At 40.0% G+C, this 21423-nt stretch overlaps 1 protein-coding gene across 3 annotated transcripts in view; it reads right to left on the bottom strand.

The window, feature by feature from the left end:
• The window catches only part of CDYL (chromodomain Y like), a 104748-nt gene extending 83527 nt beyond the window's left edge, over positions 1-21221 (bottom strand). Inside the window, exon 1 of one of the 3 annotated variants that reach the window (XM_052697569.1) lies at positions 20795-21221. In XM_052697569.1, coding sequence (XP_052553529.1) covers positions 20795-20818 — 24 coding nt within the window. In that variant the 5' untranslated portion in view covers positions 20819-21221. The remainder of the gene's footprint in view (positions 1-20794) is intronic. The other 2 variants (XM_052697570.1, XM_052697573.1) reach the window with 2 other exon arrangements.
• Positions 21222-21423: the final 202 nt, after the last annotated feature.

The following is a 21423-nucleotide window of genomic DNA, read 5'->3' as shown; positions in this document are numbered from 1 at the left end:
GCAACTGTACTTACAAGTTGCAACAGTGACAAGAAACCAAATTCACAGAGCTTTGCACGATGTGCAATTCACAGTCTCTCCTATTTGGGTCAAGTCTTCCTAAAATGGGTAAAAAGGTAAAACCACATTACAGGGAAGAGCATGGTAATTACAGAGGGAAGAGGCTTGTTTTCTTCCCAAAGGACGCATTACACACCTACGTAGACACACAGAGTAAGCATAAACTTTACAGCGTGTTCGAAATAGATCATGTAGAACTTTACATAAACAACTCACAATCTCAAAAAACACCTCACAAAATAACATTCAGAGACCACAACAAAGAACTACCTGGATGTTTATTTCTAAATGTGTATATTTCTAAATGATGCATAGTTTTGAGGCTAAAACAGATTTCCCTTCATATATCATTTTTCATCATGCTGTCTTTGAAAACCAAGATATATTAAATCTATGATCATTGTAGATCCTGAAAACAGCATGTCATCCATTCAAATTTTTTCAGTTTGATCATAGAATGGCTTGGGTTGGAAGGAACCTTAAAGATCATTGAGCTCCAACTTCCTGCAGTGGGCAGGATTGCCATGCATTAGATCTTAATTATGTTACCAATAAATGTTGTGAATTGAAGAATTTTAATTTACAGAACGCAATTCAGACACAAATTTAGTTTTAGAAAGCACTGAAGGAATCTAGAACTTTAACAGGGTTTGCAAAACCACTATCCAGAACAGGAGAAAGAACAACTATCTTACAATACTAAATTAGAGATGCTTAAAAATATTACATCTTGAATTAAGGAAATCAAATGAAAGGTTTTCTGATGAAAATTTTGGAAGCTCAAATCAAATATCTGAAAGAATCTAGACAAGCTGAAAAGCAACACTTTGACCTCAAACAGTACTTTAAAATTGCATTTTAAGTCACAGAAGTGTTCATGAAAAAACTTCTGGAAAATTACAACTTTGTCACTCAAGGAAAGTAGAATTTTCTACAAAGTCTTAGCATTTTATTCCTTCATCACAACATCCTTCATTCCTTCATATATAAGTCCAGGTTTTGCCCTTGGTTACTCTAAGGCAATAATCATTCTGGAATCTAACAAAACAGAATGTGGCAGATACTGAGAACAAGAGACAAAAATCTACCATGAACTGTTATGGAAAACACAGAAATTACACAAACAAAAAAATGAAATCTAAAAAGCTTGTGACATATCCACCTGCACATTCATCAAGGAAGAAGGTCTATTTAGCTTTTTAAGATATTGTTTACGAAATAACTGGAAGACTGAGCTCAAAAGCTGTGACATGGTTAAAAATAGTTGTATGGTTTAAACTCTTCTACTCACAGTGTTGTACATGAAGAATTATTCTCCTGGTCAAAATATTTGCCTTTTCAATGAGCTGAACTTTCAGGTCATCTGTTAACAATGTAGATTCTTTCCTGTCTAGAAGAACCTCATGTCCTCTCCTTTATCAAATAGCAGAGTATTGCTCCCAGCTGGTTGTTAGTTCACACAATTACCATGTTGAAATCCTTCAAAATGGTAGCCAGAAGTATGTAGTGCTTGGTTTGTGATACATTTTTATTTAATAAATCTCATAACTAATTTTCTTCTTAAAATACAACTTAAACTGATCATTGTGCCCTCTTCTCACCACCCCAGCCATACCTTTCCTTTCTTTTTTCAACCTCCTTTTTGTAAATATATGGACACGTGTTGAAGGGCACCTTTGATGCTGAAACATCTTTGCCATATTTTGTCAATGACTTGTGTGTTACCAAACTCATAGACTTAGCCATGTGAGGAGAGTGCAGTTTGCCTTCCTGTACAATATCACTCCATCATTCCTGCAACAGATCATCTTATTCTGCCTGAGCTAGAGGCATCTCTTTGCAAAGATTCACAGCTTTTGTCACTTGCATATTCAGAACATCCTTAAATAAATTCTTCTGATAGATAACTGCCTTCAGTTTTAAATTTATTGTTTCTAAAAGAAATATACTTGAGTTCAGCCTTCAGCTGCCATATTTTGCAATATTATTGACCACTACAATAAAGGTAATGGCTCTTTCTGAAATGTTTGGCCCCATATGCGTACTTGCAGGCTATCAGTCACCTCTTAAACTTCCATTTGCTAAACTTACTAGACTGGACTCTAGGCTCTTACTAAATACATCACATGTTTGTTCACATATTTCTTTCAAGGATTTTTGTTGTCCTTTATGTATTTTTCCGATTTTTTTCTGAGTTCAACAAGGGTGCTTTTCTGTATCTCAGCCTCAAACAGGATATCCTTTTCTAATATTACATCATTAGAAACATACTGCAAAATACAAATACACCCCATATCATTTCAGATCCCTCATATCCATACCAAAGAACTATAGAGTGCATTTTAGCTACTGCATCTTATCCGTGAAGAGTTAGCACTTTCTGAAGTACTACTCTCCAGCCTACATGTATGATCTTACTGTCTAGACATATAAATTTAGCTATATTAACACATGTTAAAACGATCTCCATTAGCTAACTAGAGAACATCCTTCAGTTATCAATCCACCAATTTTTTGCAGGTATGCATTTTGCCGGAAATCATATTCTGCTCTCCCCTTGGTCATTATCCAAGTCCTCAAAGCAATGGCCTGTGAAATCTCTATAAAATCCAACATGAGTGTCCTTCATCTATTGCTGCTTTATGATCTGTTCATTAACCAGCTTGAGTACTGTGTTCCATTTTGGTTCCCTCACTACAAGAAAGGCATCAAGGCCCTGGAGCACGTCCAGAGAAGGGCAATGAAACTGGTGAAGGGTCTAGAGCACAAATCTTATGGGAAGCAGCTGAGGGAACTGGGATTGTCTAGTTTGGAGAAGAGGAGGCTGACAGAAGACCTACCTGAAGGGAAGTTGTGGTGAGGTGGGAGTCAGCCTTTTCTCTTGTGTAATTAGTGATAGGACATGAGGGAATGGCCTCAAGTTGTGCCAGAGGGAATTCAGGATGGTCTTAGGAAAATCTTCTCCAAAAGAGCAGTCAGGCACTGGAACAGGGAGGTGTTGGAATCACCATTCCTGGAGGTGTTCAAGAAAACATTTAGATGTTGTACTGAGGGACCTGGTTTAGTGGGGGAAATAGTGGTGGTAGGCAGACAACTGGACTGAAAGATCTTGGAGGTCTTTTCCAACCATGGTGATTCTGTGGTTCTATGAATCTATATTTAATATATTCAATATTGGCCACGCTGACTTAGCAAAGAGCTAGATTTTGAAAATCAGAATACTGTGCAGTTCTACATCAAGCGCCTTACAAAAACATATCATAGCTGTGTGAATATCTTTGTTAACCTTTCAGCCTCAAAATGAAATAAATACAGACAAGTTGCATTCAGCATGAACAGTTGGGCAAGCACTGACTCTGCAGTCTTTCTTCTATTTTCTGCTGACAAGCTCTCATCTCAGCCTTTCCACAGTTCTACCTCTGATCATTATTGGCCTATCCAGTCTACTATCTACTATTTATGTTGCATCTTGGCCCATTCTATTTCATTTACACCTCTTGAAAATACTTAAAATTGAAGAAAAACAAAACATAAACCCAAATACCTTACATGTATTCTTAGACATGTATTATTGTGAAAATGCTGACTGCAGTAAAGAAAAACATTAAATTTGGTTGCTCCTAGCAGATAAGGCAATTTTTTTTTGTAACTTGCTGCAATCTTTGAATACAACATCCAGAACTTGCCCAGAGAACTAGTGTTTAGATTCACAGTAGGATTTCTAAAGAAACATAGAATCATATTTTTGCATTATTTTCGTTTTCTTTACTATTACTGTCTGTCTAGTAGACTAACATCACTACTAGCATTGTTTTGCTCTTAATAAGTAAGGTAATTTAAATATCGTTCTTAATCCCACTGACATAAGGTTCACCCCTCTCTCATGTTATGACAGCTTCATATCCGTCTGTATTGAATTTGCACTGTAAGAATTACAAACCTCCAGAATAATGTTTAATTTTAAAAGATGTAACTTCCAGACAAAATAGTTTTCTTTATTTTTTCAGTAAAATCTCTGCTAAATTATTTTTAGAAATCATCCTTTTGAAAAAAATGTGAGTATATATTGTTGGCAAGGGCTGTACTGAATAGAACTGATTTAAATATACAAGAACTACCAGTGCTGATTGTACTGGTGAAAGTTAAGAGAGCTTAGATCTTGGTTAATTTTTTTTCATAAAAGTAAAATTTTACAGAAAATAATCTCTTATTCTCAGAAAAGCATGACAAAAGACCTGAGGACATTATCAAGTCTAGGCAGGTTTTGTTAATGATCTCCTACTATAATCACTCTGAAATAGCAGTACGTATTTTCTCTGCATTCAGACGGTTAAAGAAAGATTCCTGTTCACATAACTGTTCCAAATGAAAGAGGTTACTCATCGAGACAGAGTACGTACCCAATAAAGAACATTTCTTTGATTTCTCTATCATCCGTTATTTCTAAGCGAACAGCACCTCTAATATTATTTTCCGCTCTTAGTATCTTCCATATAACAGTATATGACAACAGCAGGACTAGGGGAAATGGATCCAAGTTGAAGGAGGGAAGATTTAGGTTGGATGTTAGGGGGAAGTTCTTCACAAGGAGAGTAGTTAGGCCCTGGAACGGGCTGCCCAGGGAGGTTGTGGATGCCCCGTCCTTGGACGTGTTCAAGGCCAGGTTGGACGGGGTCCTGGGCAACCTGATCTGAATGTGTACGTTTGGTGGCCCTGCTAGGCAGGGGGGTTGGAACTACATGATCCTTGAGGTCCCTTCCAACCCGGGTGATTCTGTGATTCTGTGATTCTGTGATATAACAGTATATGTATACTGTTATATAAATACTGTTACATATATGTATTATAGTATATATATACTGATATATATATGTTATATATGCATATACATTCCTGATATTACTGAAGGAATAGAACAACACAAATCACCCTAACATATTTCACAAATATTAAAATTTGAAAGAGTTCTCATACAGTAAGAAAATAACTAGGATTCTTTCTTGTGTCCAAGAAGGGTCCTTTTAATTATGATAACTTTTATTCAGATCATATTTTGGGGAAATTAAAGAAAAAAAAAACACAAAAGAATCAGTGATGTATTCCAAGACTTGTCCAAAATAATTCATTAAAAATAAAAGTAGCACTGGATGTTATGAATCTGAGGAATTCTGACCTTCATGTCTGTAAAAAAATGTTCAGAACTTACAAAAATTTCAGAGGCAATTTTCTGTTCCTAAGAATCCAATTTGTTTAGTTGTCATTATCTTGCAAATAATTAGACACAGAATTCAATGAAAACATATATATAAAAGAACAAGTGCCTAGGCCAGACTGTCTTTTACATTAATAGCAGAATGGAACCACAGAAGAAAAGGTAGAAAGGGCAATGAGAAAGGCCTGATTTTATAATTTGATCCTACTCTTAATGAAGCGTGGCACTCAATAAAAACTGGTGCAGTGGAAGTCTGTTTGACTTGGTCATTTTCACCTAAGTAGTCTGAAGTGTTTGGGTGTATTTTTTTTATACTTTGTTGGCAAGTAAATTAATTTGAATGTATTGGATCGAGTTTCCAGATGGCGATCAACAGAATACTTTTTTTTCTGAGTGTAATCTTCTTCTGTGCTTTCAAATTATTTATTTAATGATATATATATATGTATATATATGTGTATGTGTGTGTGTGTGTAAAATTTAAATGAAGTATCAATGCCAATGGCTGGCAATGACATTAAATTGTGCTGGTTTAAAACTCAAGTACAGGTTTTAAACTCATTGCTGTGTGCACCTGTTAAAACAGTGAGTCATCTGAATATACCTTCATCCAATCCTAATTTCTGAGTGCTTTACTTCTGAAATAATATTTTAATCAATTTATTTTATGGTGTTATGAAATTGCATACAAATGTAGACTAGATTGCAGTAAGTACATATAAATTTTTAAATAAATGAAATTGTCTTTAGAACACCGAATACATAATCTAGGCTTTTTATAATCATATTCAACCTAAAATTACATTTCTTAATTATGAGCTACATGTAAGTAAATGACAGAATATTTTTGCTTAATATAAACAAAATATGGGCCTAACCATACACTGAACTGAGAACACTGGACTGGGGGCCCTTAGAATACTTGGCTGCTTTATAAATTCTCACTCAGTTATGAACACCTTTAATAATAAAGCACTAGCACTGTAGTCTTTCATATTAACTGCTATTATTCTTTCCTACCAGTTCTTATTTACATGTTCGAATGAACTGAAGAGCAACATGGCTTACTTTCCTTATCAGTTTTCCCACCTTCACATTTAAAGTGAAAATAATTTGCTCCTGCCTATGAAACTGAAACCAAAAGTCGTAAAAGCACAAGTTTTCCTACGCAAAAGCTAATGATGGTACCCACACTTTGAACTTTAATTCCATTGGAGAGACTAAATATAATATGTATTAATTGCAGCATTTTCAATGAAATAAAGCATAAACTGAGCTCAACTACTAAGAGACATGCTGTCCTATCCCAGTTGCTGTCCTATCCCAGTTCCTACTCACTGCCCATTCAATACATAACTAAAATAAAACTTAAATTAAAAAATAAATTATACTCTGAATTTCATTTTTATGCCACCCACAGCTTCAGGTTGGGTTTGCTCAACAACAGTTTTACCTCTCAGTGAAATTATAATATGATCCAGGTGGACAGGAAACAAACAAGCAAACAAACAAACAAAAACAACAAAATAGCCTCACATGACTGCAAGAGTTTTATCACTTGTGTTGGGCACTAAAAAGTAATGAAAAAATTCATCACATTTTCTAACTGCTGTGTTTAGTGTAAAACTTAGGAAAACGTTAATAAGTAATATTAAATATTAGCTATGCAAGCCTTCCAATAATTAAAGCTTATAAGCAGGAGGGAAATCAACTTCTTACATGGTCTGATAGTGGTAAGACAAGGGGGATTGGCTTTAAACTAAAAGGAGATTTAGGTGAGATGTTATGAGGAAATTCTTGGTGTAAAGGGCAGTGAGGCAGTGGCACAGCTGCCCAGAGAAGCTGTGGATGCCTCATCCCTGGAGGCTCAAGGCCAGGTTGGATGGGGCTCTGGGCAGCCTGAGCTGGTGGAGGCAGCCCTGCCCACAGCACAGAGTTGGAGCTGGGCGGGCTGCAAGGTCTCTTTGAACCTAAGCCATTCTGTGATTCTATGATATGACTGAGAATTAACTGGAATCCCAAACTGTTGCAAGCAGGTCTTTACCATGCCTATATCAAAATAGAAGTGCAAGTGGCCCAAAACTACCTGGTGCAGAACAGGTTTGTCCTCAGCTCTGACATGATGACCTAGCACAGCTTCTTTGTCCCACAGCTTGCCCTCCAAGTGTCCCCAAAGGATGTGGATGCTCTTCCAGAGTCAGCACAAGTCAAGGGCAAGCAGCCCTGTGGCCATACCACAAAGCAGTATATTGAATTAGCCCAGCTTAAAATGCAATACACTACTGGACAGATGTTTTTTAACTGATCAAAGTCTGCTTTGATCTGCTGCAACCAACCCAGTATCTACCCAGTTTCTTCTATCTTCCTTCAATCACAGCATATGCAACAACCATCACAAATGTTGTCAGGATGGGCAAATTTCCTCCCCCTCCCCCCTGTTCTCTGTGTGCTTTCACTGAGGCTGTTCTGTGTACACTACTTGCCCATACTCTAACAACCTTGGACACATGCTTTATCATATCAGCAGATATCTCTACAGCTACTCACTGAAACACACAGAGGAATGGTTCAAACCAAAGTAAAACTTCTGGAGATAAGCTTTTTTGTTGTTTAATTGTGCCAGGCTAATTTTTCAACCCTTTTGAAAAATGGCCAAGTTTCTGTTGTGGTTCAATGGAAGAAATGGCTGAGATGTCTGAGGAAGGAGCTGCTGAAGTCAATAATAATGTGCTGCCATCCAAAATCCTTCGGAGTTTAAGGTTAAAAAAAAAAACATTAAGTACAATTATGGTTTAAGAACACAACTTGATCAACCACCCAGACAATTGTCACTAAGATAAAAAAACAACCCTTGCTTTACACCACAATAGCTCAGTGCTGTCCCTAAATCCAGCTTCAGTAGCACAATCCCTTAACAACATTCACCTACTAACACACTTTACAGTCTCAAGGGAAGGCCTGTGATGAAGAAGTTGAGAACTATCCTGCAATAGGTTCAGAAGACTGTAGGGGGAGAAAAGTTCAGTGCTCGGCGTGTTGCAATTTAAGCATATTTAACAGAACTGACTAAATGAACCAGAGTAGCCTTTCTATACCTCTTTGTAGAGAAAGGAGATAAAAGTTTCAATTCTGATGACCTTCTAGAGAAATTTATTTGGAAGGTCTGAATGGCCGGATGAGTCTCATCACTGATTACAGAGAATATCAAAGATGATATTGCATGCTAGCTGAATACTTCTTCACAGTTAGTTAAAGAAAGAAATAAATAAAGCATAAAAGGGAGAGAGCTTTGTCTGTGACCTGTACTTCTACTTGTAGCTTCTCTCTATAAGACTCGATTAGATTATTTTATTCTAAGATGTTCTGACCATATTTACTTTAGAAAAACAAACAAACTTTAAACTGCTCGCATTTTGACTCAAGTAAAAGATGAACAATTAACAATCTAGCAATCACCTCTGAAATACTCAGGCTGACTGGTTTGCTCAGTGCTACATTAGCTGTCACAGAGGAAAAGAAAGAATTACACTTTTCACGACAGCATTCAGGTATCCTAATGATGAGATCCAACATTTTCTCCCTACAGAACCTGCCAACCCATTTGCCAAATTCTACGAAAGATGAGGTAGTTCTAGCAGAATATGTCTTTCTTCCACTTCGTAAGAAAGTTCCAGTTTCTTGCTCAGAAAAATAAAAATCATCCTTACTTCACAATCAGTAGAGAACTGATTCCACTCTGAAATTGTACTTTTCTGAATAAGTCAGATGGAAAAAGCTTTATCTTGTGGTTTGATTGAAAACGAGAGAAACATCTATCGGGAAGAGGCTGGGAAGGCAGAGCTCAAACATTTGACAAAAGGAACAAGTTAATGGATAGAGAGCAGTTGCTTAGTGAAAAGCAGAATATAAAGAGTTATCACATGGTTCCACAGTCCAGCCACCACTTTCTTCTTCCACTTATTGTAAATGTTATGTCTCTGTATACTTTAAGACTTGATTCAGCATATAAAGATCCAAAATTTCTTCCCTAAATTTAGTCATCACTGTTCACATCTTAATCCAAGCTTCTTATATATGAACAAGAAAAAAAATAAAGTTAGAGCCATATAAAGCATTATTTTACTAATGGAAACAAAATGACACACAGACACACACATATATATACATGTTAGAATAATTCGTGTCATGAAGTCCCACTATTTATAAAAATGCTCACCAGGAACAAACAAATAAGCCAAACAACATTTTTTTACTTGTCAATAATAATGTCATAATGAAGGAAATTATTTTGTATGCACGCAAGGACTTCATTCTGTTACATCTAATAGCTTTAATTAGAGAGATATATGTTCAAGCACAGGTGATAACATTCTTTAGAATAAACTTAGTTGTAATTACTTGAGTAATGACTTCAATGTTGAATAATTCAATTAATATTGAATATGTTCAAATAACAGTCAGTAATAAAGACAGAGACCTCACATGTTAGAGACCAATGCCAGTAAAGTATAAATAACAACAATCTTCACTTATGTTGAAGATAAAGTGTATCTCGCACTGTTTTAACTGTAATTTAACCAACAACTGTCCATCCTTCATCGCTTTTCAGTATCTGAAGGTATGAAAATTGGAACAAATAATTTCATCTGGGTGATCAGAGGCAAATAACATAGGAATAGGTATAAACGGGCAACAGAAAAAATGTTTCATCTGTTACTGCACGTAGAGTATTCAAGGGATCAGAAACAATACAATGTCCTACTATAATCCTGTCCTCTCACAAAATCCATGTTTTGTCACTAATGCTACCAGAGAGAACTTCCAAAACATCACTTCATTCAACATGCCTTGAAACAGGTGAAACACCAAATAAGCAAAATTTAACTTACAATTGACACTGATACTTATAAATAGATGGTTTCAAAAACAAGATGTACCTGAAGAAGCATTTTAAAAAATCCAATAAAATACAACCAATCCTGCTATTTAGCCTTCACTGATGAGAATGAAGAGAAGCATGGCACAGTTTGCATACAATTAAGATGGGTATGCTGTCTTCTATGATTAAACATTCTTACAATGCCACATCTCAAAGAAGTATCCTTAAACAAAACAATTTATTTCTAATTCAGAAGGTAATATTTTAGTGCTGAGCAGTTTAAATAAATAAGCACTAATCTCAGGAGATTTGATGAGTATAATGTGGTAGGAGAAAAAAAAAACCAAATCAATTAAGCAGCTACCCTGATATGAGATGCCTGCAACAAGGATTAAATAGGATCTGAACCGTTCACGGAACTTTTGAAACATGAAGGTACTTCATTTGCCATCAGCACCTCGGAAAAATGATTTATTGTTACTGACCATTACCATGTGGGTATCCTGGTAACAGGGGATGTTTGAGAAGGTGGAGATGCTGAATGCCTTCTTTGCTTTAGTCTTTAATGCCAAGTCCACTGTTAGGAAATCCCAGATCCCTGAGGAAAACTAGAAACTGGAGAAAGGTTGACTTCCTCTTAGTTGAGAAGAAGCTGGTCACATATTGGTGATGGAAAATCAATGCATTTAAATCCATGGGCCCTGATGAGTTTCAGCCAAGTGTGCTGAGGGAGCTGACGGAGGCGGTTGCTGAACCACTCTCTATCGTCTTTGAAAGGCCTGCCTGAAGACTGGAGGGTAGCCAGTGCCACCCTAGTCTTCAAAAAGGCCAAGAAGGAACCGAGCAACTATGGGTCAGTCAGCCTCACTGCTGTCCATGGGAAGGCAATGGAACAACTTGTTGTGGATGTCATCTCCAAGCAGGTGGAAGAAAATAAGTTTATCAGGAGTAGTCAGCATAGGTTCACCAAGGGGAAATTTTGCTTGACCAATTTGGTAGCCTGTAATGATGTCATCATCAGCTGGATAAACGTGGGGAGAGCAGGAGATGTTGTCTACCTTAACTTCACCAAAGTGTTTCACAGTCAGAAAATCCTTGCAATGAACCTTAGCAAGAGTGGGATAGATGAGCAGACAGTGAAGTAGATTAAGAACAGGCTGTCCAATGGAGCTCAGGGGATTGTGATCAGCAGAGTAGAGTTTAGTTGGAGGCTTGTAGCAGGGTTCTCCAGAGGATGATTCTGGGTGTGGTCTTATTTAACACTTTCATCAATGACCTGGACGAAGGGATAGAGTGCAGCCTCAGCAAGTTTGCGATGATGCAAAGCTGGGAGGAGTGGCTGACACACCAGAAGGCTGTGCTGTCATTCAGCAAGACCTAGACCTAAAGATCAAGTTCAGAAGAGGGCCATAAAGACGATAAGGGGCCTGGAGCATGTCTTGTATGAGCAAAGGCTGAGAGACCTGGGGCTGCTCAGCCTCGAGAAGAGAAAGCTCCTCCTTTTAAAGTGAAGGAGTCAAATTGTAGAGGGCAGATTCTTTTCAGTGGCATGCAGTGATAAAACAAGGGGAAACTGGCAGAAATTAGAATGCAGGAAGTTCCACACTAACTTAAGGAAGAACTTATTTAGTGTATTTAGTGTGAGTGATGGAGCATTGGAACAGACTGCCCAGAGTAGCTGTGGAGTCTCCTTCTCTTAAGATATTCAAGACCCACCTGGACACTTTCCTATGTAACCTTCTATAAGACACTGTTATAGCAGGAGGTTGGACTCTAAGATCTCCAGAGATTCTTTCAAATCCCTATAATTTTGTGATTCCTTGATGATCAGAAATGATCTGGGTAAAAATATAGCTAAAATTAATTCTCTGGAAATTATGCCTCCCAAAGATTATGCTCTATTAAACTAGTACTGGACTTCTTTATTACCTTATCTCATGTATGTTTCTTTTGAATTACAATAAAATAGATATCATACAAGAGTCCTTTAATCCCCCTCTCAATACATAACTTTTTGTATAAATGAAACAAAATCAGGAAGTACTATGCATATGAGCCACACAATGAAAATAAGAAAATCTGAAAAGAATTTTGGAAGTTGGGCTTTAACCCCCTTGTTATAAACAGCTTGGAATGCAATGAGTTTAAATTTTAACTTTGAATCTTCTGACCTTACTGGATCATAAGTGAAAATTGATTGACTCTTCTAAAACATTCCCTTGTGAGTGTTCAGACATAACTATTTTTTCAGCTGTAAAAGACAGTAGGTAGTTGTTTCCATGGAAGTCCAGTCTTCCAGAGGAAGAGAACCTACAGTGTCACCTTCAGAAGGCATTAGAACTCATCTATCTAGAAATGCTCACTCAACTGACTGCAGTGTGCTTTAAATACATTTGTTCAAAATGAATATGTTTATGGTCTAATTCCACAGAAAAGTGCACTAAGAACAAAAACTCAAGATTCTCGGTCTGATGAAAACATCATTGCTTTTACTGTCCTTGTGTTTCTTAATTCTTAGAAATATCTTCCAATCAAAGATCACATCTGTTCCTTATCTATGACCCAAACAAGCATATCTCTACCTGTAACCATGAAAAGCCATTTAAGAGCTACCAAACAGTTACTGTATGGCTCTGACTTTTCTTCCTTTGGAAGAGTTTTCCACAAATCTTCCAAATTTAAGAATGATTACACTCTAGTAAAACTTTCATGTTTACACTTACAAAGTACTATTCACTTCAAATAATGGGATTAATTCCTGAAAATTGTTATGACAATTTGTTTCTTTCTATGACCATACTCCTCTCTCTAACTTTTCTAAATTAGCAGTCTGCTCATTCAAAGCAGTTATCCAGACCTTATTTTGGGATACAGACCTTATGCATATCAAGTCTTCACAAAAGTTTTTGCAGGCATCTAGAATATACACAGCTGGTGATGATATTTGATTTTATCTAGAGTTTGTACTTCTGTTTTGCTTGACCACATGTCATAATAACCTCTTCTTGAAACCTTAGCTTCAAGTTACTACTTTGCTAACAGCAACTTTTTTAATGGTTATGACTCAGATAAGGTTTGTAGTTAAACTCTTCCAGTTGAACAAGATCGCAACACGTGCTTAGAAACGAGGTCTGAAGGGAAGAGGACAGACGTTTAGCTTGATACAGAAGGTGAGAGATCTGGCAACCATACCATGCTCCCACTTATCCCATGTCCTACTGACACCATGAAAAATGCTGGATGTACAAGGCAATGATCTTTGCTCAGGGATGCCTGCCCACTCTGGAGTCTGCAGCAGCCCTTGGCCAATGTGTGCAGGGCATCAACACGGTTCCAAACACCTGGAGACCTTGGATTACACTGCCCAAGTTCTAGGAGCCAAAGCTGAAATCTCCCTTGGCCCCAACAAAACCAACCACAAAAGCTCCCAATGATTACCACATTTCCCATTTTTCCCTTCTGCTGTTAGTAATTACTGACCAGTGATAGGCATCAGGATGCTGAACTGGGCAAATCTGTTGTGGTGATGCGTACAGTCTTACATTCTCATTATTTCTTCAAGACACAGTTCCAGGTCCGTTAGTTTTAACCTTGTACATGACCTAGCCAGTAAAATATGACTGAAGAGTCACACTGTGCTGGCACAAGCTGTATTTTATACGTACAACTGAGGAAAGTCAGGTGCTAAAATTAAACAGAACAACTCTAAGGCAGCAACCAGTCAGACCATAATGCAGATAATTTTCCCGAAGTTACTTGGAATCATTTTGAACCCGTAATAAATCTACATTCAAGTGTAATCAACATACAGATGATGCTTCACTTAATAACCATGTTTTATGGGAAGAACTTCAAAAACTATAGGCTTTTAAATATCTCCTAAATAAAACATCCATCACACCACAGTGTCAGGGAAGAATTTTACAGCTGAGTTATACCCATTTCAACAATAAAAATGTACCTCAGTGTTCCCCTGCTTACATATCTGTGAAATGTACCTCCAAACTTCTTCTGAGATTAAAAACCAAGCATATGACTTAAATTACTGAGAAGCTGTGAAACATTCAGAAACTGCAGTGGTGGAAGAGTTTGGAGAGGCACAACTATAGATGTGGTTATGCCACTTAAAACACACATTCATCTTTCCCCGCTAATGAAAAAAAAAAAAGAGAGAAGAGAACAAGTCATCAGACAAAGCACGGTCAAGAAGCTGTACTAATTTATTTCATGCAATATGATTATAAACTGTGCAGCCTCACTGAAGAGTCATATTAAGCCCGGTGTAATTATTCAGTAAATAGATGCTTAGTTGAACACTTTAATGCTAGCAAAGTGGCTAAAATCACTTAAAGTCATTTTTCCACAAATACAAACAAAAAATCCTCAACAATTCTGCAGCTATTGGTGTGCAGTGTTATCACATGTCATCCAGCCATCCCAAAAGAACAGAATCTAATGGGACTTATGCACTCTTCTTTCACTTTTCATGTACAGTATGTATGTACTTCCATCAGATAACCAAAAATAATACATCATGCAGTGACACCAGATTGGGAGTTCATTACAGTGTGTTATGAGTAGCATTATAGATCTGCCTATCAGTTATATCTAACAGATCTGCACAACCAGCTATCACATATTTAGGAAGTCATTCTAGTTGCCAAAGCTTTGTATCAAATACAATCCTTGCAAGCAAGGAATACTTCTCAGATAAAAATGACACCATAACTGTCAGTAACTCATTTTTCCCATGGCTTGGCACAGGTCAGAGCATGCTGCAGTGGTCAGGAATAAACTAAGCCATACCTACTGAGAAGTCAAAAGGGAAATACTGCATCACTGATACTGTTCCAGCTATGCCAAGCTTCCTGAAGAACAAGAGGCTGCATGTGATGTGTCTCGTTAAGTTCTTTGTATCCAATAATTTTTCCTCATTTGAGAGGTACTGAGTGTAGGCACACTGGTAGCAAGCATCTGTGACATTACAGACTTGTAAGCTGGAAGTAATTGTTCTGTAACTCTTAAGTGCAACAATACTGCATTCGTCAACACCTCTGATTGACCCAAAACATCAAGAAATAAAATCTGTTTTCATAATGTATATGCATATTAGATGTACATGTGTGTACAAAACAGTTTTGTACATTAAAAAAACCACTCATTTTCTGTGAATCATTTGCAATCCTACACAGGTCACAGGTAGAATTTAACTCCTTTGGGAACTTGGAGTACAGAACAGCTACTGCAGTCCTGCCAAGCCAGCAGCACAGCAGAGGGGCATGATGTACTGAAGGAGTTGGGGCTTGGGCACTTGCAAGGCAGCAGTGGAAGGGGAGGCACTGAGGCCTCCTGGGCTCTGTCAAGAGCTCTGGGACAGATTATAAGAGATATTGTAAAGTGATAAGGACAGTGTAGCAAGGGACGTGGAAAAGAATACAGTGGTGATTCCATTCTTAAGGTTCTCTTGCATTAGTTCTGTGATTTAAAAGAGTGACATTGACGAAAGAGGGATCAAGCTAATCCTCAACTCTTTTCTAAATTAGAAGTACAGTTTCTACTCTTGTTCAGGGTCACAGGATGGTTTTGATTGGAAGAGACCTTCAAGCTCATCTAGTTCCAACCCCCTTTGCACTGGCAAGGACACAAGTCCCATCTATATTGGCCTTAAATACTTCACGAGATGGGGCAACCACAGCTTCCCTGCAACTTTTCTGCAATGTTTCACTGCCCTCAATGTAAAAAATTTCTTCCTTACGCTCAGTGTAAATCTACCATCCTCCAATTTAAAACCATTGCCCTCTCTCCTGAAAGTCTTTCAATCTTCCTTATAAGCCTCCCATACACACTGTAAAGACACAGCGAGGTCTCTCAGGATCCTTTTCTTCTCCAGGCTGAACAAGTGCCGCTCTCTCAGCCTGTGCTCATGGGAGAGATGCTACAGCCCTTTCCTCATCCTCAGAGGTCTCCTCTGGACCAACCCCAAAAGCTCCACATCATTCCTGAGCTGGTGGCCCCAAAGCTGCACCCAGTACTCCAGCTGGAACCTCACAAAGGCAGAGCAGAGAGGGACAATTCCCTACCTCTCCCTGCTGGCCACCTCTCTTTTGATGAGATACTGTTGTCCTTCTGGGTTGCAAGCAGACACCGCTGCCTCATGTCCAGCTTTTCATCTACCAGGACCCCCAAGTCCTTCTCTGCGGGGCTGCCCTCAAGGAGTTCTTCTTGAGGTCCATGCTCATATCTAGGATTGTTCCAAGGGCAGCACTTTGCACTTGCTTAGTCAAGCAAATCTCTCCTTCAACCATTTTGAAACAAGCAGTAACATTCATGCAACATTTTGTCAAAAAAAAACCCGAACCATTCAGTCACCACGGCGCACCAAAAATAAGATCCCCTTTATGAAGAAATGCCACTGATGTTTAGCCAAAATCTTAGGAATCGGCACAAAAGAAACAAGAAGCAGGAGATCTGTCCCAAGATATTTCAAACTTCCTGCAAAACAGGTTGAATAAGAACAACCCATTTTAATGGGAAAACAATTGCTACAGCCCAAAAGTGCAGTATTAATTTTGTGTTAATATCAGTTTTTCATCAAGTGTTCATGAAAAATTACAAGTTGCAGACTGTAGACAATGGAAGATTCAACCTTTCTGTTAACTTACTTAGAACAAATGTTTAAACTTTCCTCACACAAAACGTGACTACAGTGTAACTGGGGCTGTGACACAAACTTTACTTTTAAATTGATAATTTCTGTGCAGGAACCAATTTTCAACTAAGTGACAGCATTTCTCCTTCAGTTTTCTATATTCTGCCATTTCAGAAATCAGCACAGTAGTGATAAACAACCCACGGTATCAGAAGCTGTTTTATTTTTTACTTTTGACCACTGCTGCATACGTTATTGCATACGATATGCTATTATTTGGTGGTCAAACTTGACCTACACACTAATGCGAGGCTACAGGACTTCGGTCAGGTGCGTCACAGATGGGTTTCAGTTTGTAATTTCACCGTCTTGGTAGAATTTAGTGTCAAAGGCTTTAGTTCTAAAAATTAAAACAAAAATACCAAATCATCATCTGAAAGGAAGTACCACCTTGAGAACACAAGACATTGGGGTGAAAAAATGCATATGTGTATAGCAAGACACTTGAAGAATTAAAAAAAATAAGTCCATCCATTCCATAATTTACAAAAATAATCATAATAGAATTACAGGACTTAAATATGTTCATCTTTGATATTTTCATGAATATCGATGAAGTCACCTTAAAATGCTAGGTTTACGGGCAATGTCAAGGTAAAATATATAGTGAAGAAAACACCAATGCACACATGAACTTGCCAAGTTTACACAATTTGCTTTGCTTGCTTCCTGGTAAACCTCAAAAGGAATGTTTTCATCCGAACAGCAACTGCAGCTCAGGTCTAACTACAGTCTCTCAAATGGATCAATCCAGCAGACCATGTATGTGTTCACCCTGTATGTATAGCTAGAGGGAACACTTGGTTGCTTGGTAATCATCTTGCTATCATCTCCAACAGGCAGAGAATTTTAGTACATTTCCTCTGCAGTTAGTACAGAAATTATTGAATTTTAGAAGATACTCCGCCAAACTCGGCACAGCTTTAACACTGTGCACTTCAGTACCGCCACTGGTGCTCCTGGCTGATGCACAGCTGTCCTGGGAAGCACCTTCCTGGGATCACTTCCACATTTCATCAAACAAATCCATCATGCCAACCACAATTCAGGCTGACTTTAATCCCAGATGTGATAGCAAGCATCTGCCTGAGAAGGTCAAGTGATATGACTGCTGAGGCAGCACAACTGCAGCTGCTTTCCAGATGAACCACCTACATGGTGTGGTGATTGTACTTCTAAGTACACCAGGGAAGATGATGAGAACAAGCGACAACCTTGCAACAGGTGGGGAACCAGACAATAAAGCGAACTTTTCACAGTGTACAAGAAAGTAGACCTAGCACTTGCTGACTTCTCAAAAAGTACAGAAACACAAAAGGCATGGATGAAGAAAGATGTCTTAAAATGTGCCTAATGACACAAAATTCAGGAAAAAGGAGGGGGAAAAAAAAAAAAAAAAAAAAAAGACAGCACTTTTGCTTATATTTTCCCTTAGCTGTCTTGTTCACCAGTTCCTCCGACTCTGTCCACCTCACCAACATGTTGTCACTTGAAAAGTCAAACTTGCAAACGGAAGCACTATGTTCTTAGCCTCACCCATAAAGGCTGGCAAGATTACTAAGTATTTCATTTTCCATCTAGAAAGGACAGCCTCGTCGATGCTTTTTGCTACATGCTTCACATTTCCTTCAGACCATCTCCCCCCTCAAAAAATATATATCCGGTCATCATTACCACAATCCCAAGAAAGCTGAGAAACAAACATGCAGGACATACAGTCAGCCCAACAAAGCCACTCTTTCAGCCTGCAAGAACACTTCTTCCATGTTTCTATCTTTCAATTCCCAATCACTGGCCTACAGTTAGGCTCCCTCTCTCCAGAGATTATATCACATCCACAGTAAAAGTAAAAATCAACCTACAAACAACAACTAATCCACTTTTTTTTTTTAATATATATAATTTATTTTTATTATTACTTTTAAAGGCACTTACCTTCATTTTTATTGGTTATACAAAGATTTCTCTCTTATATTTTGGAAGAACCACAACACCTATCATTCATATTTAGCCTAATACTCTCAAATAGATTACACACTTTTTTTTTGTTCAAAACACACCATCAAGATCCAAAAGAAAAAAATAAAGATAAACCAAATTGCATTAAGACTTCAATAACCAGACTAAAAAAAATACTGTATTGCATTCATTACAAAGAATATATCCATGAAACAGTCACTCATACATGGTAACTCACAGAATGTTTAGATTACGTAATGTTCAACATTTCAGGTCCACTTGCAGTTGTGTACTTCCCAAGTAAGTATTCACTACATTTAAATTATCTGTGATTTTCATAAATTGCATTACAACATAAAATTTGTCCAAAACAATCAGCAATTTAGAAAAAAGATTGCAAAAAAGACAGTTTGACAGCTTGACCACATGCAAGTCCAAAAGCATCTACAATTTTAGCACCTCCAATAAACTTTGCACTTAACAATGAAACAATGTTGACTGATTTTAAAACTAAACAGAGCAGTTTATCACTTCAGGTGTTTTGAAAAACAGGCATCTGCCCAAGGAACTGCACACCTATCCTGCCTAGCAAGAATGACTATGGTCAACGGCCTACTGGAACCTTTCACAAAGCCAACACTTCCAACACAAGTCAACCAAGCAGTGGTCACGGTTAACTTCAGCCCTATGTCCAGCAAACAGTTTTTCTGGTCACACTTACGCCTATCAAAGCCAACAACCCATTGTTGGTCATTGAACAAATCCAGAAAGATGCAACATTCAAGTACTAGCCACAGCATGGTCTGCAAACCCAACTCTTCCAGCCTGACAGAACTTTTCCTGAAGTCAAAGCAAAGCCGGGACAAATTTCCTCTATGGAGAGCAGTCTCTAAATTTCTTGCCTACTTCCAGGGATCATCCCTTTGAGACTGGCTTAAGCCATGCAATGAGGGTGGGGAAACTTGCCAAAGCAATTAGCCATGATCTATCTGCCTTGGGAACATAGGCCTCTAGTCTTCCCGTCCATCAGTTCAGCACCTCCACTCGGCACTCGACTCGCTTAGAACACCATCCCTCAAAGAGAGCCTTCCACCTCAACACGGGGGTGCAATCCCACCGGTGAGATATGAGCACACCACCAGCACGGGAAGCCATCGCCTTCTGTCAAGTGTCCTGAAGGCCGGTCGGCTGCTTTGACCTTAGCATTCCAGCCCATGGATATAAATATTTTTTACTGAGTGCTGCCGAAATGCCCATTACCCACCAGATAAAAGCGTTTTTGTTTGGTGGAAGACTATTTATTCAACCGAAAGACAAGAAAACGACAACCTCATCTCAGCTCCCAGGGATGACTTCTTGCAAAAATAAAAACAAGGAAGTTAAATCCAAGAGGACCATCATGCTTTTCAATTAAGGGCAAGGATGTGAAATTGACACACTCGGGACAGGAAATTCGAAGTCGTACCCTCCCGTGTCCCCCAGAGCCGACGGGCGGGGGATGTCGTGCGGATCCCCGCTCCCCGCACCGCCCCGAGTTCTCATCGCGGCGTTTCGCACGGCGGCGGCGCACGATGGTGGCACGGGACTCCGGGACGGAGACGGATCGGGGCCGAGCCCCCCCCAGCCGCCGCACGGAGAGAACTCGGCGCGGCGCTGCGGGCTGCCCGGGGGGCTGTCAGGGCGCTCCCTCCCCGCTGCCGCCGGGCCGAAGTGCCGTGCGGGCGGCTGCGTGCCGCGGGGGGGGGGGGGGGGTTGGGGGGGGGGGAAGGGGGGGAGCGCAGGCCACGGGCAGCACTTCGCCGTCTCCTCCGTTCGCTCACATTTCCGTCCTCCCCCGGCGGAACCGGGGAGGGGAGCGGGGCGGGGGGCCGGCGGCTGACGGGGCCCGGCGGACGGGGGAGATCGGAGCTCCACCGCGGGCGGGGCGGGGTGGCCGGCGGGGCCGGGGGTAGGGCGGACGCCCGGGGGCTGTTACCTCGTAGAGTTCCTCGGAAGCCATGCTGGGAGCCTCACAAGGTGGAGTTGGGTGCTGGTTTGGAAATACTTTGTTCCAGTTGGTGTCCGTGTGGCCTCCTCTTCTCCCTCCTCCTCCCCCGTCTTCTCCGTCGCTCTCCTCCTCCTCCTCCTCCTCCTGCTGCTGCTCCTCTCCTCCTCCTGCTCCTCTTCTTCTTCTTCTTCTTCTTCTTCCTCCTCCTCCTCCTCCTCCCTGCGCGTCTCTCTCCAGCGCAGCTAGCAGCTCCGCTCGCTCCGTGCCGCTGAGGTGCTGCTGCTGCTGCTGCTGCTGCTGCTGGCGGCGGGGCTGTGCGCACCGCAGCTGCGCAACTCGCTCGCTCCCCGCTCGCCCTCGCGCTCTCCCCCTCGCGCACCCCGCCGGGCGGGCACGCACGCACACACGCGCGCTCACACACACCCGGGCGCGCACACGCGTGCGGGCGGGCGCGCACACGGCGGCGCGCCCCGCACCCCCACCCCGCTGTCCCCGGCCGGCTCGCTCGCTCGCTCCCTCCCCAGGAACACTAATCGAGCGCAGAGAGAGCGCCACACGTAACCACTCCGCCCCGGCTCCCGCCGCCCCCAGCACCACCATCCTCCTCCTCCTCCTCC

The sequence above is a fragment of the Tympanuchus pallidicinctus genome, unplaced genomic scaffold (genome assembly GCF_026119805.1).
Source record: "Tympanuchus pallidicinctus isolate F22 unplaced genomic scaffold, pur_lepc_1.0 scaffold31, whole genome shotgun sequence".
NCBI classification, from domain to species: Eukaryota; Metazoa; Chordata; class Aves; order Galliformes; family Phasianidae; genus Tympanuchus; species Tympanuchus pallidicinctus.
The sequence above is the reverse complement of the archived record's forward strand: the minus strand, read 5'-3'. Positions and strand labels throughout refer to the sequence as shown.